Here is a 25,485-nt window from a genome sequence, read left to right on the forward strand (position 1 = left end):
CGTATCTACAAGAATACGGTCATATGCACCGCATTTGAAAGAAAATGCACCTCTACTCAGGGAGTTACGGTTAAAGGGCTTGTACAGCCCAAAAGGCACTAGTATCTCTCAACGGTCATCTTTAAACTGTCCGCAAGATCCGCAAATGGTTACCCTCTACCTTGATTGCCGTTATAGAGGACCCTCTCTATGCACATGTAACCTTTCATAATATATTACTGTACTGTTTTCAAGAAAAGGCAGAGTCAGAAAACTAATTTTATTATATTATATTATATAATAATATTTAATCTTCAATAATGTTGTCATTGTCATTCCCCTATTTGTACTGTCTTTAGACAATAGGTTACACTCTATTTCCACCTGATCCCTGTTCTATACCCATGTATATTTTCATAAACCTTAAACCATAAACCCTAGTTTTGGAGAGAATTAAAGATAGTCAGCTTCAGTGCAAAACTCGGGATGTCCGGTGCGGTGCGCGCATCCCCGCCGGTCATATGTATGTATATATATATATAAGAAATCAAGTGGAAACAGTGTGTAACCTTTAAAGGATATCAACAGTGAAATGACGAATATTATGTCATCTTTACTGACTTCGTCTTTAATGCTCTCTACTTTACTGTAATATATCATGAAAGTATACATGAGCATAGAGGAGGTCCTTTTTAACAAGAATCAAGTGGAAATAGAGCGTAACCTTTTAAGGATCTAGTTAGGCGATTAGTGCCTTTTGGGTTGTACAAGACCCTTTACCGCAACGCCGTGAATAGAGGTGCATTTCATTTTGAAATGCGGTCTACATGACTGCATTTCTACACGATGTACACAAGGACGTCTTCGTCTGTCTGGTCTGTGTCAACACAAAGATAAGAAGAGGCCGATGGTTGAGAGCTTAATCGGTCGGAGATGCCGTGTACATCGTAGGTCGCAGCCCTCTGTTTGTAAGACCGGACATCCGCATTCTTCAACCGCCAGAGCCGCAGGGCCGAACGAGCCGCGCACCGAAGACACCGATGATCGCTTAGCTGCTCACATCGGTTTCACCAACCGGACAGGCAACGGTTCAAAGGAGACAAATCCCGTGGGTATGTAGCCTTCGTTCTGCTCCTACACTTCTTCCACGTCTGTGTCGGTGTGCTCCCCCGGTTCGTGTGTGTGTTTGCGTACATGTGTGTGCACGTACACCGTCTGAGATCCACGCAGCAGCTTTTACTTTGAAACGTCGTACCTGTGGAATTATCTAATGCACGTTTTATTAGGGAAGCTAAGGGCTATTTCACTGTAACGAAATAAGTACTGTATTATACACGAACAAGTAAACCAAAGCATGTATTTTGTATTGGTTGAGAGTGGCAGCTGGTGGATTTCTTTTTTGGTAGGGCCAGTTTCAATAAACACCCCAGTATGATTCAATGCAACAAAAATAATCAAACACGCATTATTACCTGCAGTTAAATATTTAACATAATAAGGACATCTTATTTAAACAATTAGATTAAAATATGTAATTTAAGAAATTATTCTTAATAATAATTTCTTCCTTTATTTGATCTGGGTTCAGCTGTTTTACCTCTAGTTTCACCAGCAAACTTCTTCTCTCGTACCGCGTTCAGGTCGGGTCTTCTTGGAAGGACACTGCTCGTGGTCGCTCTTGTTATGTTGTTGAACAGCGTCGCGAGACTCGATGACAGCGCAGCGTAGGGCGTAAAAGGGCAAGCCCAATGCTCAATGTATTTTAGGAGTCTAGGTAGGCAAGGTAGGCACTACCCAGACAAAATTAAAACATATAAATATTTATTACATTACATTACATGTCATTTAGCTGACGCTTTTATCCAAAGCGACTTACAATAAGTGCATTTCCACGTAGAGATACAAACTCAGAAGAACAAGTAACAAGAAAGTACAATTTTCATCAAATAAGCAGTTTCAAAACATGTTATAGAAAAGTGCCATTATAAGTACAATTTATCTGCTACCACTTGTTAGTGCTACAGTTTGCTAGTGTTTTAGTCAAGGTAGAGTCTAAAGAGGTATGTCTTGAGTTTTCAATGGAAGATGTAGAGGCTCTCTGCAGTCCTGATGTCATCAGAGAGCTCATTCCACCATCTGGGAGCCAGGACAGCGAAGAGTTGCGATCTCGCCAAGTGCTTTTCTCTCAGTGAGGGAGGAACAAGCAGCTTGGCAGATGCAGAGCGGAGTGTGCGGGTTGGGATGTCCTGGATGTAAACTGGTCCCGATCCATTCACAGCATGGTACGTCAGTACCAATGTTTTGAACTGGATGCGGGCAGCCACTGGTAACCAATGAAGAGAACGTAGAAGTTGTGTGGGAGTATTTCGGAAGGTTGAAGACCAGTCGAGCTGCTGCATTCTGGATGAGCTGCAGTGGTCGAATGGTGGTACCTGGGAGACCTGCATGATTGTATTTATTAAACTTGTATTTGTATTTTTACTGTTTATTCTTGTGATGTATAAATGCAACATGTTGGTTACGATAACAAATGTAGAAGTTCTGCACAATCAAATACAAAAGAAATGGTAGAATAAGCAGTGCTTTTACTGTCCATCCATTGCAAACGACAAGTAAAAACCCCATGTTGCGCATGCACACTTTGATCCTCTATTCTTCAACATGTACGGCAAAAAGCACATTTCTGCTGTGCCTTTGCATGTAAATATGTTATGCCACTAATGATCGACGTTACCTATCAAACATGGACCAATTAAAATTGAGATATTACGGTATGGGGCGCCATTTGTAAAATGTTGCACTGGACACCAGCTACGTTGTAAGCGTAATTCCCGCAAAATTCAAAGTCAAAATTAAAATTAAGATTGGACGGGTCCTCGCTACTCCTTGCACGTTGAGGCACTGGCCAGATGGTTAGAAATGCGGTCGAGGACGCCTGCGGCGTTCGCAAGTCGGTGGTGTTATTTCATGTTTCCACCAGGCTTGGATTATGATATGGATGTATAGAGGGTAAGGATGTCATGAGAATTGAGAAATATGGAGCAGTTTAGATGAAGTATGTTGAAACCACTGTTTCATTTGTTCTCTTTTCTTCTTTGCCACGATTTAAGTTTTCATTTAGTCTATCATGTCGTCCAAATCATGTCATCAAAGGTGACATTTTTTCTGAGTAGATTGTGATGTCTGTAATAGAGCAGCAATCAAGAGGCCAATGTAACTCTGGATGAGCTAGATAAGAAATACAGTTTGGACACTGCAAACATGTGGAAGAAGGTGCTATGGTCAGATGTGACCAAAATGGACCCTGAACCCAAAATTGCCCATCATCTTGAGAACCCCATTGATCACATGATCCCAACATGGAATTATTGAGGTGCTGGCACCATTTTACTTTATATATTGGACCTATTCAATGAAAGAGATAAATATAACTAGAAAATGTGGCTTCCTGTTACCAGTAGGTGGCTCTGCGGCAGTAAATAGTTACAGTAATTCCATTTCATGTAGAGAGTACATATCCCCAGGTTGTGACTTGGTGATAACCTGATGTACCATTCTAAAATGAAAGCCTCTCAAAATACCATACAATAGCAATTTTCCGTCAATATCTCAATCACCAGACTACATTTTGTCTTTGTCATTATTACTTTCATGACCATTCCACTTCAGGTTGAGAGTACACATCACCATGGTGTGACTTGGTGATGACCAGGGCATTCTGATGTACCAGTCCAAAATAAAAGCCTCTCGAAATACCATACATGAGCCAATATCCTTCAAAATCTATCACCAGACTACGTTTTGTCATTTTCAGATTAGATTTAAAAGGATACAATCAATACTTTCATGACCATGCCACGTCAGGTTGATAGTAGACATCCCCAAGGTGACACTTATGGATAACCAGGACATTCTGATGTTCCATCCCAAAATAAAAGCCTCTCAAAATACCATACATGACCCAACTTCCTTCGAAATCTTTTAAAAGGTGTTTTTTTAAATCTGCGCCCTACGCACATAGTTTAATATTTCTTCTGGCAAAATGCAACTTTTAGAGGCCATGGTCTCAAGAGCACACTGCGTGGATTTGAAAAGAATTGGGTTTAATCCCTGGGAGGAGTTCGGTTTTTTACAACTGTAAAAAATTATGAAAATATTCCAAAAAGGCACATCTTTAATGATTAAATGCAGCACCCCTTAATCTTCAAAAATTATGAAAATATTAGTGTGTGTTTAGGGCTTCAATGTTCACACATGCTATAATTTTGGTTAGGGCAGGCAAAGTCATTTGGAAGTTAAAAATCTGCCAGATTAAGCCACACCCCTTGCGAAGTTAATTAGCCCATATCTCATCAAAACAATGAGTTATCAGCACCGTTCTGATATATCAAGGGCACATTGACCCAATAATGATCCACCGACGGTTTTGTGACAATCAAACTCAGCATTTAGGAGAAATTGCCAAAAATGTGTTTTTCACTAAATTCAAAATGGCGGAAAATCTAGTTAGGCGCATTTGCATACCATAATTTACTTTTTTGTAGAGCATGCCGAAGAGGACCTGTCTGCCAACTTTCAAGTTGATCAGGCATCGGGGGCTGAAACTGGCCTAGTGTGGTCTTTTTTAAATTTCTAGAGGGCGCTATAGAGACATTTCTTTATACCCGAACGTGAGACCCAAAAATTATCAAATTTTTTAACATTCCGAATATCCATGCCAAATTTAACAACTTTTTGAATATGATAAAGGCCCCCAAAAGGCTCGCGGTTTGTGAGAATAATAATAATAGTAATAATAATTCCTTGAAATACAATAGGTTCCTCTACGACTAGTCGTAGCGAGGACCCGAATTACGGCAGCAATGTCCGTCGATATAACATAGATTCGAGGAAACATACAAAGACGTCTATCAGCCCTCGCTATTTTGTTATTGAGAGCCAGAGACCACGCAAACCGAGTTTTACAAAGCTGTGACCGACGTCTTTACTTGGAAAGAACAATGAATCGGTTATGTACAAATACTGGTGAGTCAGAAACTATTTTGGGATAAATACAGAGTTAATAAATGCGGTTGAAAAGAACCGACTTCAAGCGAATTGTCTTTATATGTAATTAAGCAGTGGGTTTTCATTGTTGCTGACTGACAAGCATAATTGAAAGTGCAATAATTAAAAGTGCAATAATCAAACAATTGTCAAGGAGGGGCGCGGTCGAGGGCAAGGAGGGAGGACTCAGATGCAGAGTTGAAAAAATAAAAGACTTTAATTGTCAAAAAACTCAAACTCAAAATCACTCCAACCAAAAAAGGGGAGGAAGGAGGCAAAAACAAAACAGACAAAAAAACAGGGACCTGGACTTGAAAACATAGACTAGACTTACTTGACGGGACACAAGAGGCGTCGTCGTGGCGGGGGGACGCCGACCCAACCCCTGACCCCACCCCCCCTTCAAGGACCGACTTCCAGGCGGTCCCAAGAGGGTGGGAGGGAGGGGTCATGGTCGGGGGCCGTGGGGACGGGGCTGGAGGGGTCATGGTCGGGGGCCGTGGGGACGGGGCTGGAGGGGTCATGGTCGGGGGCCGTGGGGACGGGCCTGGAGGGGTCATGGTCGGGGGCCGTGGGGACGGGCCTGGAGGGGTCATGGTCGGGGGCCGTGGGGACGGGCCTGGAGGGGTCATGGTCGGGGGCCGTGGGGACGGGGCTGGAGGGGTCATGGTCGGGGGCCGTGGGGACGGGCCTGGAGGGGTCATGGTCGGGGGCCGTGGGGACGGGCCTGGAGGGGTCATGGTCGGGGGCCGTGGGGACGGGCCTGGAGGGGTCATGGTCGGGGGCCGTGGGGACGGGGCTGGAGGGGTCATGGTCGGGGGCCGTGGGGACGGGGCTGGAGACTGGAGTCTTGGGGCCGGAACGGGCGGAGACTGGAGTCTTGGGGCCGGAACGGGCGGAGACTGGAGTCTTGGGGCCGGAACGGGCGGAGACTGGAGTCTTGGGGCCGGAACGGGCGGAGACTGGAGTCTGGGGGCCGGAACGGGCGGAGACTGGAGTCTGGGGGCCGGAACGGGCGGAGACTGGAGTCTGGGGGCCGGAACGGGCGGAGACTGGAGTCTGCGGGCCGGAAGGGGCGGAGGCGAGACTCTGGGGGCCGGAACGGGCGTGGGTCTTGGAGCTGGGGGCGTGGGTCTTGGAGCTGGGGGCGTGGGTCTTGGGGCCGGTTCAGGCGGAGACGGGCGTGGTTGGCGCCGTCGCTGCCGCCGAATGCGGAGGTCCAGGGCGTGGGGGTCGTACCTGGCCTGGAGGCGGGCGGCCAGCTCCAGCACCTGTTTCCAGCGTGCGCTGAGGACTGGGGGCTGGACGCTGGCCTCCATCGGCGAGGCCCAACCTGGGTCTGGAGAGCGGCGAGGGCGGTGACCGGGGCGCTGCCTGGAGCCTGCTTTCGAGCCGGGGTTGGCGTTGCGCCGGGCAGCCAGCTGCGTGCCGTGTGGGTCCCCAAACGCCAGGCGAGTTCCCAAAAACGGGTTTCTCAGGTCAAACCCTGCTGAGTCCTTCGTTGGTGGCGTCATTCTGTCAAGGAGGGGCGCGGTCGAGGGCAAGGAGGGAGGACTCAGATGCAGAGTTGAAAAAATAAAAGACTTTAATTGTCAAAAAACTCAAACTCAAAATCACTCCAACCAAAAAAGGGGAGGAAGGAGGCAAAAACAAAACAGACAAAAACAGGGACCTGGACTTGAAAACATAGACTAGACTTACTTGACGGGACACAAGAACGTCGACATGTAATGACGCCACACCAGACAAGGGACTCACAGGGCTTAAATACACAAGGGAGGTGATTGAACACAGGTGGAAACGATCAGGCACGGCAGACAATTACAGGGGAAGACAGGACAAGGCAGGAAGTGAAGTTACCCAGGAACACCAGAGACATGAAAACTACAAAATAAGACAGAGCAGACCCAAACCGTGACAACAATAAGGTCCGAGAGGCCGGACTTTGCCATTTGTCAATAATGCTGTGTTACAACGGTAACATTATTGATGGCAAAGTCCTACCTCGAGTATTATGATTAAGGATAAAGAAGGTTGAATTCTGATGTTGGTCATGAACTACTGGTGTGTGTGTGTGTGCAAAGCGAGCGAGAGACCGGGAAAAAGTATGTCTTGCGCAAGAAACTGGCTCGCTCTGTTTTTCTTTTTTTGATAGAAAGTGGGCAGACCCATCTCTACATGGAATTAGTTACATACCCCGTCCTTGGATTGGCTGGATTTCATCTCTTTTGAGAGTTATGTATTCCCAGAACTATAGAAGCCCATTTCGCCACAAAAAAAAGAAGGGGTTGAAAAATGAAATGTGCAGACTCCTTCTAGTTGGTAAATGGTAAAATAATAATAAATCAATAAAGTGCTAAATTAGTCTTGTCAGCTACTGTCCTACCACGGTTACATAGAGGTGTTGTTTGTCTTTTAACGTTTTATCTCATAAGTTACACTTTGTATTTTCTTTAGTGTAGAAATGGGCTTCTATAGTTTTGTGAATCTTAAGGATTGAGTGAAGGTGCTCATCAGTAATGATGTAATGATGAGCACCTTCACTCATGTTATGTGTGACATGTTATGTGTGACGTTTTGTTTATCTTCATCAAAGACAACAGTTGTTCCTACAAGTACGTGCTGCCAATCATAGAGAGGGTTTTTTACTTTCATTGTATGGCAGTGCGGAAAATGATTTTCCTGCAGCATCTGCGCCCCCCACAGGCACAGCTTAGTCACTGTAGCTCTCACATGTCAGTGATTACACGGCCCCCTCCCCTGAAGCTCCAGGTTGAACACATTCAGGGGGCTTGTGATGTCACACAGAAATGTTTTATTTCAACACTCTGTTGTGCCTTTCCCTTCGCTTTCTGTGAACTCACATATCTCCTCACACAACTGGATAGGGCAAGTCACCACATTCTGTAATTAACTCCTCCAGAACAGACTTGAACTGTGGGTGATTTAAACCTTTGGCTCTGATAAAGTTAACCGCTAATGTTATGATGCCCATAACAGTCTCCTTCATCTTTTCTCGGATCCTCCCCACCAATCCACTCGTTTGACTGCACATCTGTTGGCAGTCAGCCCAATTTCATCTACACAACTGGACACCTCTTCAAAGAGATCTTTCCCTGTAGTTCTGCCATGCATTGGGTGTAATCCCCAAAACTCTTCTGTTAGGCACAGGCTTGAGTCCACTCCACAGATGAACACTGACAGCTGAGCAGTATTAAAAGTGTTCGTGCTTTCATCCGCAACAAGGGAGTATGCGATGAAATGTTTCCCTCGAGCTGTTGTTGGAGATTGGCAGCAAGGGGACGCACACGGTCAGCAACGATGTTTCGGCTTAGGCTGACATTTAAAAATGCTTGCACACTGCGTCGGAAACTTTGACCATGCAGTTTTTGACAAATTCCACCTCCGTAAAAGGCCGGGCTGATTTTGCAACCTCTGCTGTCACAATAAAACTGGCCTTAACAGCAGCCTTGCTTTGTGATTTGGCTTTAGTGAACATGACCTGCTGTGACACCAGACCTCTTTTTGACACAGCTTTTCCCTTTACATTCACAAACATATACTGTGCTTCCCACCTGCCTTATAAACCCCTGTTTTCAAATTCCACCTTTCGTTTAGCCATTTTTTGGGGAGAGGGATGATTGAACTTTGACACAAGTGATATGATATGTGGGCCCACGATTGACGTGCCGACACACCGGCAGTGCATTGTGGGATTTGGACTATTATGGTGGTGCGTGCGATATATTGGTTGGCCAGCTATAATAGTAAATAGATCTTATCATGCGGGCCAGAGATAATTCATTCAATGAAAAAAATTAACAAACCTGACAATTCCCTTACCTGATCTCCCTTCCCAACTCAGGCCCTAATAATAATAATAATTAACAATAATAAAATAATTAGTAATAAAAAACAATGTACTTTCAATGTACATGGTACTCTGGAGGCACTTTGGGCCTAATAGAATAACCTTTGCTTTGTTTGTGTTTTACACTCATGTGGGCCTATATAATCATGAGGTCAAAATGCACACAAAATTGTACCAAATAATACACAATTGATGCAATTTTCATGTTTTTCAATAAAGGGGGGAAATTGCCCTTTAAATGTCGATCTTTAATGTACCCAACCCACATAGCTTTAGGTTTTTTTCCACCTCAAACACACATCGGTAAAATGATGTAATTCATACTTATGGACATAACTATGTAGTCATATAGTCAGATATGTACAGTAGGCCTACATAGCCGTTTATAATCAATGCTATGATTTTACCATGTCATTTTCATTAATATCTTGCTGTGGGCTAACACTAATATGAATGACATTTGTTAAGTGTTCAAAAAGCTGGGCAGGAACAAGCTGGTAAAAAGAGAACCTTACAGATGTTTTATTTATTACTATCATAGATAAATATTCCATTATTGTATTTGTGGTATTGTATCGTAAGTATCGGATGTCGTAATATTTTGGCAAGTATATTATCGAAGTCATCATTTTCGTGACAACCCTAGTGCAGACTGCACCGCACAGCACAAAGCCAAGCTCTCACCTTCCCACAGATGCTCTGTATGGCACTGCACTTTTTATATGCCGAAACTGTAAATAAAGGCACTATTTGCTGTTCTGTCAGAAGTGTGTGTTTGGCACTGAAGTCCTTAGCACACATCTTTATTACCGCTTTATTATTTACTAGGATTTCCTCAGAAAGGGTGAAGCCTGGTGGTGGTGGTGGTGCCCCCCCACTCCCACCCCCCAGTGCCAGGCAAAATAATAATACAATTCATTTATATTGTGCTTTACATGGAAACTACTCAATAACACTTTACAGTAAAACCATTTAACACATTACAGTGTGCAACTTTCCTAGTAAGTAGATATTGTTAAATCCTTCTGCATTCAGTCGGTCTGCAATTGTCTGTCGGGCTTTTTTTCTTTGTTTAGTTGCAGCAGTCGTATTTCCTTTTTGCATATTATATGCGTTACCTCCTCATATATTTGATCAGTTGCTGATCAGCAGGTGAGAAATATGCTGCGTGTGGCGTCTTCTCCATTTCAGCATCAGTAAATCTGTGATCTATAGCGTGGCCTACTTAAAAAAGCCGTGGACGTGCATTTATCCCAGCTATGTGCACCTGGATCGACGTAGCGCCTCCTTCTCAAACGTGCCTACTCGGCAAACGTGCAACCGATTAAGCCACAACGAGCGGGGTCACACTAGGTCAAGCGGAGCTTTTTTCCCTTATCCTGGATGTCTTCATTCTACTTTTGTGCAATACCCCCCCAAGAAGTTGCTGGTCATTCAGGTTTTGATGTCCTTAATTCAATTCAATTCAATTCATTTTATTTTGTATAGCCCAGAATCGCAAATTACAAATTTGCCTCAGAGGGCTTTACAGTCTGTACACATGCAACATCCTCTGTCCCGAAACCCTCACATCGGCACAGGAAAAACTCCCCAAAATATGAAAAAACCCTTCAATGGGGAAAAAAGGGAAGAAACCTTAGGGAGAACGTCAGAGGAGGGATCCCTCTCCCGGGATGGACAGACTGCAATGGATGTCATGTGTACAGAATCAACAATGTAAAAAATGTACAATACATTCAATTTCACTAACTGAAATGATACAAGTAATTGCAAGTAGCAGAACAAGTGTACGGCAGGACCACTGCAGGGACAGCCACCATCAGATAGAACCACCATCCACAGAGGCTTCTGTGGGGAGGGAGAGCAGAAAGACCATGCTTAAAGTTTAACAAGCTGGCCTAATCAATAAATATATTGAGTATCGTCTTTATGACATTGAAAAGTTCATAGATATTATATGTCCTTACCTAATGGAGTGACTTGTTAGTCATTTTCTAGTTAGATACATCCTCATTTATATTGTTACGCAAATAAACACTTGAAAAATCAAGAAATAAAAATCACAAAGTAAAATGGTATGATTCATGCCTATAATATATATTTTTGTTATTTAGCTTTACATGCCCATAGATGACAATTAAAATAGTTTGATCATTTAAAAATGTTGACAGTTTACAGGGGTGTTTTGAGTTTTGGTTGCAAGGTTACGATTTGGTTTTCATTGGTAAACAATGGATTCTTCATTAAGATGAGCAGATTATAATTTATTTTTTAATAATTTATTGCCATAGGTGTTATTGACATTTTATTTTTTTAACTTTGGTGGGAAATCCTTAGCAAAAAAACAAACAGAAAACGGAACCAGCCCTTTAATTGGGTGTAGACTCAATGTGCAGCTGGAGATTGGGCTCTTTAATACTGTATGGAAAAGGGAAGTCAGATGTATTGAGGGAAGTTGGTTTTACAGAGCTGATGTTAGTTGTGTGTAAAAGTAACCAAGTCAATTGTCATGTGAGAAAAAGAAGGGTTGCTGAAAAGATACAAGTCCTATTGGCATATGTTAGGTGATGACTGGAGTATACCTTTTGTTTTGATAGTTTCCATCTTTTGTTAAGTGAGGAGTTGATTTATTGTCTTGGGCAGTCAATAATAAAATTCCTTACATTTCCTACCCCCAAACGAGAAGTCTAAATTAGGAAGCACAACCCCACATGTTATCTCTGCTTTGTAAAAGCTGACAATATCATCCATGGACTTTTCTTTTAGACAGAAATGCTCCATGAAACGGATGTCTTGCATAATCTGGGTAAAAAATGGCCATAGTTAAACTTTTAACGCAAATTGTTTGTGTGTTTCCTCTCTCTTGGTCTCTCTAGCTCCCAATCAGTCCATGCTGTTCTTTGTCATCTTGCAGTGGGGGAAATCTTGAACAGTGCGGGTTAGGGTGGTGGGAGACATTCTTTTTAACTTGTTTTTTCCTCAGGTACGGTGAGGGATACCTGTACTTTCTTTCGTTATTTTGGGGGCGGCGGGCAGGTTTATTGTTTTGGCGCAAAGCTTACCCAAATATGAATAAACGATTGTGGGTTGTTGGTGCTTATTTGGGAGTGTGTGAGCAAGGGGGCACCACGGATAGGTTGGTGCTCATGTTTCCCCTCAACCACGGCGTAACATAAACAGTGTTGATGCTGGCCTTCCAGTTCAATCTGTTGTTAATGGAGACACCCAGGTACTTGTACTCCTCCACTATGTCCACATCCTCACCCAGAACTCTCAGCGTTTGTGGAGAGGTCATCTTCCTGCTGATGTCCACCACTGTCTCTCTGGTCTTGGTCACGTTCAGGGTCAGGGTATTTCTACCGGCCCATTTCACAAAGTCATCAACTACTGGCCGGTACTTCTCTTCCCGTCCGTCACTTATACACCCGAATACTGCAGAGTCATCGTTCACGAGGTGAAAAGGAAGGGACGCAGAACATTTCCCTGCAGGGGTCCAGTATCACTGACAACCGTATCATACAGCATATGGTCCTGTCGGACAAACTGGTCTGCCTCTGAGGTAGTCAGTGATTGAGGGGATGGTGGATGCGTTCAACCCCACTATCCGTAGCTTCTCACTCAGCCACAGGGCTTGGATGCTGTTGAACACACTGGAGAAGTCAAAGAAAGTGATTCTCACAATGCCTCCAGTTACATCCCTGTGCAACTGAGCTCATTGCAGCAGGTAGATGATGAAGTTGTCCACTCACATAATAAGGTCCTAATAATAATTCCTACAGTTTTAATAAGGTCCTCGCAGCTAGACTTCGTAGGTCCTTGGGCCCTAATAATTATTGCTACGGATACAATAGGGTCCTCGTGGCCTGACAACATGCTCTCGTTTTGCATCCCTTCACCTCCCCATTGCCCCCCAATCTTCATCAGATTTATCAGTTTAGAACTTGTTGCACCCGAGGGTCACCAATTTTGGTCAAAACGAGCCAGAACCGAGCCAGGACCGGATTATTGAACAAATATGCATTGTGTGTGTGTGTGTGTGTTAATTTGCACTGACGTGTTATTATTTATCATACTCAGGTACAACTTTGGTGTAGATGGAGTTTGGAGGACCATGAACCACTTGAAGTTGACAAAGTAGTGAAACAAAGCGACATGGCGGTCTTCAAGCCTGAAAATGTCGAGGACTTCTATGAGATCGGAGAAGTTCTGGGAAGGTATAGATACACTAACACTGTTACCTTAACATAGCTTCTTCTAAATGCCAACTCATTTAATTGGAATTAAAGCATTGTTGGTGAAGGTAACGTGCCAGAATTAATTTAAGTGTGCCCATATCCCAAAGAATTATTGATTAGCCATGTACACTTGAAAACAAAAACCTCTAAAAAGAAGAAACAACATCACTTTAACAGCTTTATGAAGCAAACATAGTTTGATATATTAATTGATTGATATATTACATGTCTTAAAAACCTCCACAGAATCTTCATACACCTTCGTTCACCATCACTACACCTTCATCCAACTTGGTGTCCACTTTGGGATCCACCGTCAAACTAAAACACATTTCGACATAGACTTCAAGCTAACATTATATGAACGTACTTAGGATATCAAGGTAATATCGTACGAACATATTGAGCACACAAATATGGACTGGCTTCACACGGCGAAGAGGGGAATGAAAACACTTAAAATGATCACTCTTCTTTAACAAGCAATCTTTTAGCGGAGTATAAAACACTCCTTGCCGCTTCACATGTTTCTTTAGCTTTGTAACTCTAATGTAAGAGTGAAATTGTGTCATCTTAATCATAAAAACCAATAAATAAAAAAGTGCATACAAAAATGACATAAAATAACATCACTATATATGTTTCATAGTCAGCCCTTTATTAGCACGAAACAGCAACTTTGTAGTTTGATTTCTTGAAGAATTTGTGGTTTCCTGATTCTTTTTGTTCTGGTTCTGTCTCTTCTTGATTGAATGCACTTATTGTAGGTCACTTTGGATAAAAGCATCAGCTAAATGATGAATAGCTGCAAGCTCCCACAGCCTTGCTCGACAGGGTTCTTAACATAATAAAATGTTGAAGTATGTCAAGATCAGTGTGTAATGTCTGTGAATTATGTTCTTGCCCCATACAGTGGGCATTTTGGTCAGGTTCGACAGGTTCGGGAGCGGGCTACTGGGACTTGTTGGGCAGGCAAATTCCTGAAGATCCGGAAGAACACTTGCAGTCGTCTTGGTCTGGATCGGAGCTGTGTGGAGAAGGAGGTGGAGATCCTCCAGGCTGTACAACATCCAAACATAGTGACTCTCAAAGACGTTTTTGAGAGCCGAGCTGAGGTGGTGCTCGTTCTGGAGCTGTGAGTGGTGTGTGTGTGTATGTGTTTGTTTTTGATCCTGTCATGTTATTGTAGCACATTCTCTTGCACCCATCCAGTTTAAAGCTGCAGGTTGTGCATGCTGTGTCATGCTTCATGGCAGCATCAGTAGTTAGGCGTGAAAATCACACCTGTAACGGAAACAGTGTGTAATATTAACTGGTATTTATAGGCAGAAATTAAGTACAATATCTGAATATTGTACTTAATTAAGTACAATATCTGAAAATTGTACTTAATTTCATCTAACAATAAAAAATGACGCAACAAGGGGCACCAGGCACACAGGGATTAAATATACAAGGGCGGTGCAGGTGATTGGACACAGGTGGAAACAATCATCGACACTGCAGACAATCGCAGGACAAGGCAGGAAGTGAAGCTAACCCTAGGAACACGAGACATGAAACTACCAAATAAAACAGGAAGGAAACCCAAACCGTGACGCATCCAGTGTGAAGCACTACCTCTGGTGGTCAGAAAGGATTCTTGGATACATACGTAACTTTTAAAAAAATTACAAAAAGACTAAAATTAGCTGCTACTTCTAGTCAGTCCGCTGGAGGTTGTACTATTTAAGTAGACACACGCCATAGACAAATCGTAAGAAACACTGAGATCAGTACATACCAAGTGCCACAGCGCCACTCCAGGCAGCAGCGCTCAATTGAAAATTACAGTGCACACCTGCATTTCCCTTCTCTCCGTCGGCCGGACCAACACAACCCTGTCCCTCTCCACTCACACCTCCGCCTGAGTTTTCAAGATGCTCTATAAGGGGGAAGTCAGGGGAGAGGATTTTAGCTTATTGTAATCTCTAACCTCACCACTAGATGAATGCAATTTATGTGTAAACATTGAAAGTTGTCACTGTGTAAACCTTTAGGAAAGTGGTTCTCAACCTTTTTTAGTGATACACCCCCTAAACAGCGCAAAGCATTTTTGTTTGAAAAAAATATCTGTCAGTATCTAATTTCTAAACTTTAAGTGGTGATTGCACATCATGGCCATGATTTCAGCAGCAGTGCTGCTACGCTTCAACCAATGCCAACTGCATCTTTAAATTAAAAGATTCTAAAATATGTACGTAACCCCTAGAGTGCCTTTATGTACTCCTGTTTTAGAACCACTGCTCTATGGTGTTTCACATCTTTGTTTCTGTCTAGTAACCCCCCTGGAAGACTAAATAATGGAAACACTTTGTTTATTTGACTTTTCAGTGTTAGTGGAGGGGAGTTGTTTGACTTCATTGCTGCAAAGGAGAACTTGCTGGAGAGTGAGGCCATTGAGTTCATGAAGCAGATCTTGGAGGGACTTAGCTTTATGCATAGCAAGAACATCGGCCATTTTGACCTCAAGGTACCAATGAATCGTTCTCCTTCTCTGCTTGCCTTGGATGTTTGGAAACAGATGTGAACTCAAACTGGACATTCAACCATAATGACATTCGTGTCTCTGTTCAGCCAGAGAACATCATGCTGTCAGACAAAGTAGCTGCTCAGCCCAACATCAAACTCATCGACTTTGGCCTGGCCCACCATTTTTATCAAGGGGAGGAGTACAAAAGCACAAGTGGTACCCCACAGTACATTGGTGAGGATGAGTATTCCTACATTTGTGTCTTTCTATTGTTTAGATTTTCAATGGCCAATGGCATATGACATTCTTCATGAACATGCTCTGATAGCAGCAAGCAAGTCAAGAGCTTAAAATATTGTTTTCTCTACACATGCACTGATGAAAGACTTCTTTCATATTCAACTAGACTTGTCTATTTCTATATCCGTATGTCTGTAAATCAGTCTGTCTGTCTGTCTTTGTGTATGTCCCTCTCTTTCAGCACCCGAGGTGATCAACAGTGAGCCTCTTAGCACAGCAGCAGATATGTGGTGAGTATAGTTCCACCTCCAACAGAAATGTTTTGTATCCACGATAGCACACACAAACATTTGGTATAAAAAGCCAACGATGTCTCTTTACTCCCTGGTCTCTGTATTAATTCCTCTGTTAGTGCCTCAAACACCCCCCCCCGGCCCCCCTCCACTGTTGTCGCATTTGTCTCACTGACTTAATGATGGGACGTTCAAGCTGACAGCATTTGTCTTGAAAAAGTTGAAATTAGCCTGCGTCTTGTGCGTCTTTTTCCACCAGGAGCATTGCTGTCATTACCTACATTCTGTAAGTATAGTCTCTCCATGTTTGTGCGTTGGTTGGCATGTGAGTGTTTGCATGCACTATGTACTGTACTACAGGATACATTTTATGGTCTGTAGATCCCTTAATCATTGTGTGATTCATTCAGCTGTAAGCATGAATCCTAGATGTCTCACTGTGTCCTCAGATTGAGTGGTCTGTCGCCATTCCAAGGTGAGACAGATGAGGACACACTGAGGAACATCAGCGTCATGAACTACACGTTCCCTGCACAGTATTTCAACATGACCACCTCCATGGCCAAAGACTTCATCCAGAAACTTCTGTTGAAAATCCCCAGGTTTGTTGTCTACTTAGATACTTTGTCCCATGTTAGAGCTAAAGTTTGTGAAAATAAGTGTTCACTGGGTCTGTAATAGGACACATGTACTGCTGGTGTATATACTAAATGTGTAGTCATTTGTATTGCACCAATTGGTGCCTACGCTACAAGTCAATAAACAGCACATAATTACTTGTCACTTCTTCCGGCTCATGAGATCTGTTGTCATGACCCCTGTATTGATTTGTATTTTAGTGAAAGAATGACAGCTGAGGAGTGTCTGCTTCATCCGTGGATTAAGGTACTACGAGTCTTCCGACTTTCTTTGGTTAATTGTTACTGCATGTTACTTAAAACAGCTGCAATTGTTGTCTTTTTTCAGCCTATTACATGCAAACAGGTGGCCCATAGGAATCGTTCGTCAATCAATATGAAGAACTTTAAGAAGTTCAACGCGAGAAGAAAATGGAAGGTGAGTGTGGATATGAGGAGAGTAGTGGATGGTGCTTAATTCATGCCCTGCATAATCCCAGCGCCCATCCCCCCATCCGTCAAGTCCGCCCTTCCCGGCGTGGGTCTGTGTGTCTTACGTAAGAGTGAGTGCTCCAGTCTGTGTGGTCGAGAGTCAACAAGGATTTTTAACCCTCAAACAAGTTCTTGTAACCGCAAAACTATAGTACCAATCCAAAAAATAAGGAGATGGCCATGCTTCACCCTCTAACAGTCCACAATCCTACACCGAGGCTGTGGGGCTGCAAAGTGTTTTTTGCCTTTAAAAAAAAAAACTCAACTCATTCCAATGTAGCTTTTTGGCTTGGTTTTTGGGGATTTGGGGGAAAACGGTCAGTCATTTCTCTTAGAAAAGTCATAGCACACAATTCCCGATCGGTCCCGACACTTTTGAGAAGTTTGAATCATGTGCGAGCAATGCTGTGGAAGTTTTTGGCCTGTCCTCACGAAATCTGTAGCAGACATTGAGTCCTGAAACATACCCCTTTCGTGTATTTTTCGCATATTTAGGATTCATAAACCAACGCCTTTTTGGCGACTTTGCTATATCAGCAAAATACCTCAATTCGCCATTGAAAATCAAAGTGGTTTTAACTCATACATTATATATTCTGATCCATATTTCTTAATATAATTACACTCTTACCCAATGAACATCCATTCGTTAATTTTGAATCCTAGGCATTGCGCCACCTAGTGGCGAAGTTACATGTTTTTTATAGTAGGAGTTTAACACTGTAGAGCAGAGGCCTCTACATTTAGTCTGAGATTAAAAGTAAAACTCAATTACCCAACACAACTGCAGCACCTGGTATGCTTTTTCCTTATGCTGTCCCAAATTACCTGATGTACCAATATACCTGAATTCACCCTATTCATGTATTCTGGTTGGCTTGCAAACTTTACTGACCACTGTCAGACGTTGTCTCTTTACCCCGTAGATGTCCTATAACATGGTGTGGATGTGTAACCGGCTTGGCCAGTTGAAACTGCTGCGGAAGGGCAATTCAGATCCAGATCCACTACAGGTGAGACCACTTAATCTCATTAAACTTAAGTGACATATAGATATTCATTTATTTCCTATCATTGCTAAATACTGTTATTATTATTTTTATTTTACTTTTGCACTTTTGAATGTAAGTACTTTCCATATTAACTCTATTAAAATAAATTGAAAGCAAATAAACCATATAACATTATTATAAACAAGTGTTCGAATGAAATGTTGAGAAAGCTCATGTGTAATTCTGGGTGGTGTGGAGTTCCCTCTCAGGGAACTCGAGCTGCGTAAAGACGCTGTGGGAACGCCCCTGCGTGACCGCGTCATGAAGCACGTGTAAAAACTAGCCAATGGCGAGCTGGTACGTCATAGACGGGGACGCCGGACCAGGGCGCTATAAAGGGACCCGAAGGGCAGGACCATTCATCTCTCTGCCTTCATCTAGTACGTGTGAAGTTTTTTCCACTGAGATAGAAATGGCTGAGCGGTTTGTCCAGTGTGTTCACCCTTGCACCCGATTTATTACGGGCAGAGACTCACACGACCTGTGTGTTGTCTGCTTAGGCATGAAGCACGCCCAGCTAGCCCTTGAGGGGTATTTGCCGTGGCAATCTCGCGTCTCCCGTCGACGGCTCGACAAGGCGTGCTCCCCGCGGCTCCGGTTCGGCTCATGCCGAGGCGGAGCCCCGGATGCCTTCCTGGGGATCTCACGGAGGATTCCGGGACGGCTGACGCCTTTTCCCGGCCCTTCACCGTGGGATTCAGGCGCATGTTTCCGGTGGCGGAGGCACGCTCCGCGGCTTCCTCCACCCCGGACGAGACGCCGCTCCCACGTTCTTCCGGCTCCGAGGAGCTGGACGTGGCGACTCATTCCCCCGCTGCCGCAAAATAATTGCTGGAGGTCCTCACCTGAGCCGCCGACAGATTGCATATCAGCTGGCCGGCGGGTAAGCAGCAGCCGTCTGCTCCCGGTAAACTGCAGGAGCGGTTCTTACCTTCCCGCAGAGCGCCTCCGCGCCCGTGTCTGCCGTTCTTCCCAGACGTCCACACTGAGGTGTCGGCGTCCTGGAGTAGGCCGGTGTCTGCTCGCGTGTACAACTTGCGTACGGCATTGTACTCGTCTTTAGCTGAGGCTAAGCGGCATGGCTACGGAAGTATGCCGGCCGCGGAGGGGGCCCTGGCGGGCCATGTTTCCCCCGCGGCCGTGTCGCTGAGGACACCGGTACTGCCCACCAAGCCTTCGAGGACTACCTCGGTTCTAGTGGGCAGGGCTTACTCGGCGGCGGGGCAAGCGGCGTGCTGCCTCCATACGATGGCGCTTATCCAGGCGTATCAGGCAGAGCTGCTGGCCGACGTGGCCGAGGGGACGGAACTAACGGCGGAGGCATTTAAGAGCCACAAAGGAGACGGTGAAGTCCGTCGGCCGTTCCATGGCAGCCATGGGCGCTACGGAGCGGCACCTTTGGCTGAGCCACTCCAGCCTGCAGGAGAAGGACAAGTCCTTCCTCTGCGATGCCCCTCTCTCCCCCACTGCCCTCTTTGGAGGTGCCATTGGGGCCGTGGCGGATAAACTCCACGCTGAGAGGCGGCAGGCGGAGGCCCTCGATTCATTCCTTCCCCGACGACGCCACGTCCGCGGGGCCGCTCGAGGGCGCCTGGGGAGTCGGTCCGTTGTCCCCGCCGCCGTTTCGGGGCACGACCGGGTCCAGCGAGCGTGAGCCCGAGGGCCGTTCGCCCCCTCTAAGGAGGGTTCCGGCTCTACTACATCAGCGCTTCCCTGCCAGTACGCTGTTGCAGGGCGCGGTGTCTGTAGACCCGGAGCCCCTGAGAAACTTTTTGGGTGAGTGGCGAGCCCTCCCCAACGTATCTCAATGGGTCCTGCACACAATCGATGTCGGCTACGCCATCCAGTTTAGGTGGCGGCCGCCTCGATTTCGGGGCGTACTACCCACGGTGGTAGACCCCCAGTAGGCTCTGGTGTTGGAACAAGAAGTACGGACCCTGCTGCGGAAGGGAGCCGTAGAACGAGTTCTCCCCCCAGACAGAGAGTCAGGCTACTACAGCCGGTACTTCATCGTTCCAAAGAAGGATGGGGGTTTGCGTCCGATTCTGGACGTCCGCCGTTTGAACCGCGCTGTTGCGAAGTTGAGCTTCAAGATGCTCACTCTCAAACAGATCGCGGCACAAATCAGGTCTGAGGACTGGTTTGTCACGGTAGATCTCCAGGACGCTTACTTTCATATTCCCATCCTCCCTCAACACATGTTCCTGAGGTTCGCTTTTGGGGATAAAGCTTACCAATACAAGGTCCATCCTTTTGGCCTAGCCCTCTCGCCCCGTACGTTCACCAAATGCTCTGGCACCATTGCGTCTCCAGGGCATCAGTATTTTGAACTACTTGGACGACTGGTTGATTTTAGCGCCCTCCGAGCGCCTGGCGGCCCAACACCGTGATGTTGTGCTCGCTCACATCAACCGTCTGGGGCTGAGACTCAACACCAGGAAAAACGTGCTGTCCCCAGAACGTAGGACCACCTGCTGCAGAAGCCCTCCTGTCGGGGACTGACCCTCGCCTTGAGCACAGGTGCTCTCGTCGAGTGTGCGTTTTTTAAAACTTCACACCACGGTCACTTGCTCGTATGGTGAGTGGGTATAGGGTTCCCACAGCGTCTTTACGCAGCTCGAGTTCCCTGAGAGGGAACGTCTCTCGGTTACGTATGTAGACGTGGTAAGACGCTGCGTAAACGTTCTGCCATACTCCCGGCCTGCCCGTGGTACTCGATTGGGCCTTTCAGAGATGAATGGTCCTGCCCTTCGGGTCCCTTTATAGCGCCCTGGTCCGGCGTCCCCGCATATGACGTACCAGCTCGCCATTGGCTAGTTTTTACACGTGCTTCATGACGCGGTCACGCAGGGGCGTTCCCACAGCGTCTTTACGCAGCGTCTCGTTCCCTTCAGGGAACGAAGGTTCCATACGTAATCGAGAGACGTTCTTAACCTCCGCTCAAAGAAAATGCTCACTTCCCCCCTCGCCCCGGCCTGAGAGGAGAAGTCAGAAGAAGCTCCCAGAAGATCCTAACTTCATTCTCTTAATAGTTAACTTAGTTCTCTTAATGTAACACTCTTTGAAAGGGATTGGCTCCTCCTTCATCCTTTCTCCATTTCACTCAGTTAGGAACCTTCCTAAGCAAAAAAGACTTGGAATCCAGCAATGTAGTCAAGTGTGTGATAGTGTGTGATAGTGTCAATAGTGTGATCATGTAAGAGAATACATTGCCATTTTGGCACTCACTTGCTTACACTGACAAATTGATAATTGTTGTCAATTGTATTGGTCTTTTTGCTGGTTACCAAACACACTCCTGCCAGATCTTAACAGATCTTAATACATCTTAAAATGTATGAGTAGTTTAGATCAGTGGTTCTCAACTTGTCTGGCTCCGGGACCCACCTTTACCCCTTAACGACGAGCCGCGACCCAATTCGATCGGTCAACGGGGGGGGGGGGGGGGGGGGGTGCCTCCGCGTTCGCTGGCGGTGTCAACGGGGGGGGGGGTGCTAGCGGTGTCGTTCTAATTGCCGCGCTGACTGAAAACATATATGGACGAGCCGGAAAAAGCACAGACACTCCGCTGCATTAGAGAAAGTCCCTTCAAAATAAAATCCCAGGATGAATTTTTTTTTTAAAACTTTTTTTCCATGCAATGGCCGGGACCCACCAGTTGAGAAACACTGGTTTAGATGGTCTCATTGAAACCCATATTAATAGTTCCAGATGCGCAGGTATATATGACAAAATCTCTATTGAAGAAATAGATATTATGAATTAATGTATTGATCCTTTCCCCCAGCGACAATGTGAAAGCGACGTAGAGGACAACGAAAGCAAGCCTGCCTCTCTGCTGCGCCGAAGACTCAGCAGCAGTTCATAAAGCTGAGCAGAGACAGGCAGAAGATTCAAGGATGTTCAGCGGGGGGATGGCGGGGGGGCACTCTGGGGGGAAATGTCCAAGTGAAACAGACGTCTCTTTGATGGTACTGTCAAATGAGTGTGCATGACTTAATCTGATGCATAGAAAAGCTTTCATTGTCACTGAGGATACACTTAATGGAACTTGTTGGGAATTGTTCAATGTATTTTGGTGGTGGCGACTTTTGGTAAAGTTTTTGATAACACACTGTGCAGTGTGAAATGATGCAAACTATAGTATCAAAGAAAACCAAACATTCTTTAAAATATCATTTGATAATATATACAGGGTAACAAACATGAGGAACAGTAAAAAGTATCATAGTAATAAGTGAGAACAGTAACATTCCCAAAAAGCCAGTACGAGACATGTCTAGCAAATCTATGCCCCCCTTGTTAATAGACACCTGTTTGGGACTGTGCTTCTAGTCCAGGATGCCACAAAGTCTTATTGGCCAAATGTTGTTTTTTGAATTTTTTTTGTCCAGGTTTTTCCACCTGCCTGCAGCTGCTTCTTGTAACTTTCCCAAACTGGATTCTATTTCTGATCCTACATAACATGGCTACCATATCAGCTGACTTTGGGACACAGGACACCATTTAAAGAATTTAAGGAATTCTATCATCTCTTACCTCTTATCTCTTTACGTACCTCATGACTTTATTTTTGTAATATAACTTATTTACCCAAAATGTTGCAACTTCCCTGAGAATTCAGATTTGTGGAAACTGTTTTCAATGTTTAGAAAGGTTTGAACATGAGCTGAAACTCTGATTCCAAGCTCAGTTAAGAGCAGTGGATCTCAAACCCTCTGATAATTTTCATACTAGAGAAAATGCTAAATATATTCTAATCATTAAAGTACTTTATTTTAATCGGTACATGTTGTTTGATGTCTTGTAATCCTGTGTTATATTTCTTGCCTTGTTATGTATCACTGTATTATCTCACAATCATCCATGTGTTGTAAACAATATCCCCAACTCAACATATTATCTTTTTTACTGCCATCTGGATTCAGTCAAGGCTTGGAACAATGATAACACATTTGTTTGCATGAATATCTTGTTTGAAATAACCTGTATCTGTCATTTGACTGCTTAATTTCCTATTTATGTCATTCAAATGATTCAAAGCAAATTGCAGTAGGTCACCAACAATGAAACTGCAGTTACTTTGGTCACTGCAATGAGCTATAATACCTAAATATATACAGAATGTATTGACATACAGAGAGGTTTAATGTGACATAAAAAAATAATAAAGGACGTTTTTGAATGAAATAATATTTTCTGATTGCTTAAAATAGTATGAAAACAACTAGCCTGTCCTTTCCTTTCCCTCTTCCTGAAGATGCCCAAAATATATTGGTTTATTTTAAAAACAACTGGGCCATTGTATGATCTGTAACTTGATTCTGCAAAATAAATGTCCTGAATTGTCATTCCCAAGCAAGGCTTAGAAATGGAAACAGTGCGTTTAGGAGAAGAGAGAAACGATAAACAAGAGATTAGGTAAGGATAGAGCAGTTAAAAGAGAATGTTGCATTGGGAGTCAGGAATCAGGAATTGTTTATTGCCCTAATACATCAGACATACATGGAATTTGACTTGGCGTTTGATGCGACAATGGACAACAGACAACGTAGTGCAGGAATAACATAAAAATATTATAATATATATAATAATGAAATATATGCTATGGCTTAGTAATCTAAAGCTATGGGTTAGTTAAGAAATAAAGCTAAAAATAATAAACATAATAAAAATAAAGTGCACCAGCTAACAGAAAGTGACAAGTGAATGTGACAATGTACATGTGCATGTAGAGAGCAAGAGTCAGTCAGGGGGGGACCCGGGCTGTGTTGATGAGCCTGACTGCCAACGGGAAGAAACTGTTAGTGTGGCGGGAGGTCTTAGTCCTGATGGACCTCAGCCTCCTGCCAGAGAGAAGGGGAACAAAGAGTTTATGTCCTGGGTGAGAGGGGTCGGCTACAATCTTTCTAGCCCGCTTCAGAGTCCTGGAAGCAAACAAGTCCTGGAGAGACGGCAGATTGCAGCCAATTACCCTCTCTGCAGAGAGGATGACATGCTGCTGCCTGCCCTTGTCCTTGACTGTGGCTGCAGCTTACCAGACGGTGATGGAGAAGCAGAGGATGGACTCGATGATGGCCGTGTAGAAGTGCACCATCATCGTCTTTGGCAGGTTGAATTTCTTCAGCTGCCTCAGGAAGAACATCCTCTGCTGAGCCTTTTTACATTACATTACATTGATACATTACATGTCATTTAGTTGATGTTTTTATCCAAAGCGACTTTCATTGCATTATAACCCAGGTGTTACATTTGGCCTAGGGAGCAGTTAGGGGTTGGGTGTCTTGCTCAGGGACACTTTGACATGGGACATGGAGCAGCTAGGATTCGGGTGAGGGGGGAAGGTGGGGCTGCGTGCTTCCTGAAGTCCACAACCATCTCCACTGTCTTCAGGGCGTTGAGCTCCAGGTTGTTCTGGCTGCACCATGTCACCAGGTGGTCAGACTCCCACCCGTAGGCGGACTCATCCCCACCAGAGATCAGTCCGAAGAGGGTGGTGGCACCCGCAAACTTCAGGAGCTTGACGGACTGGTGACTGGAGGTGCAGCTTTTGGTGTACAGGGAGAAGAGCAGAGGAGAAAGAACGTAGCCTTGGGGGGAACCGGTGCTGATGGACCAAGAGGCAGAGACATGTTTCCCCAGCTTCATGTGCTGTTTCCTGTCGGAGAGGAAGTCAGTGATCCACTTGCAGGTGGAGTCAGGCATGTGCAGCTAGGAGAGTTTGTACTGCAGCAGAGATAGGATGATGGTGTTGAAAGTCCACAAAGAGGATCCTGGCGTAGGTTCCTGGGGAGTCTAGAGGATGCAGTGGAGGCCCATGTTGACAGCATCGTCTACAGACCTGTTGGCTCTGTAGGCGAACTGCAGGGGGTCCAGGAGGGGGTCGGTGAGAGTCTTCAGGTGGAACAGGACTAGCCGTTCAAAAGACTTCATGACAACAGAGGTCAGGGCAACAGGTTTATAGTCATTCAGTCCTGTGATCCTGGGCTTCTTGGGAACAGGGATGATGGTGGAGGCTTTGAAGCAGGCTGGAACGTGGCATGTCTCCAAGGAGGTGTTGAAGATGGCAGTGGACACCGGAGACAGCTGGTCAGCACAATGCTTCAGGGCGTGGGGCGAGACTGAGTCCGGACCGGCTGCTTTACGGG

The 25,485-nt window shown here is 44.8% G+C and overlaps 1 protein-coding gene across 1 annotated transcript; it reads left to right on the forward strand.

Annotated features, from left to right (window-relative positions):
• Nucleotides 1-794: 794 nt before the first annotated feature.
• Nucleotides 795-23,524, forward strand: si:dkey-240h12.4 (death-associated protein kinase 2). Its single transcript, XM_037473489.2, has 12 exons — nucleotides 795-1,091; nucleotides 12,974-13,110; nucleotides 14,045-14,266; nucleotides 15,505-15,643; nucleotides 15,748-15,877; nucleotides 16,125-16,173; nucleotides 16,436-16,462; nucleotides 16,626-16,778; nucleotides 17,016-17,061; nucleotides 17,143-17,232; nucleotides 18,212-18,298; nucleotides 22,125-23,524. Exons 2-12 carry the CDS (start codon nucleotides 13,049-13,051, stop codon nucleotides 22,203-22,205), a joined length of 1,086 nt encoding a protein of 361 aa, XP_037329386.1. The 5' UTR covers nucleotides 795-1,091; nucleotides 12,974-13,048; the 3' UTR covers nucleotides 22,206-23,524.
• The last annotated feature ends 1,961 nt before the right edge of the window (nucleotides 23,525-25,485 follow it).

The sequence above is a fragment of the Pungitius pungitius genome, chromosome 17 (genome assembly GCF_949316345.1).
Source record: "Pungitius pungitius chromosome 17, fPunPun2.1, whole genome shotgun sequence".
In the NCBI taxonomy this organism is placed as follows: Eukaryota; Metazoa; Chordata; class Actinopteri; order Perciformes; family Gasterosteidae; genus Pungitius; species Pungitius pungitius.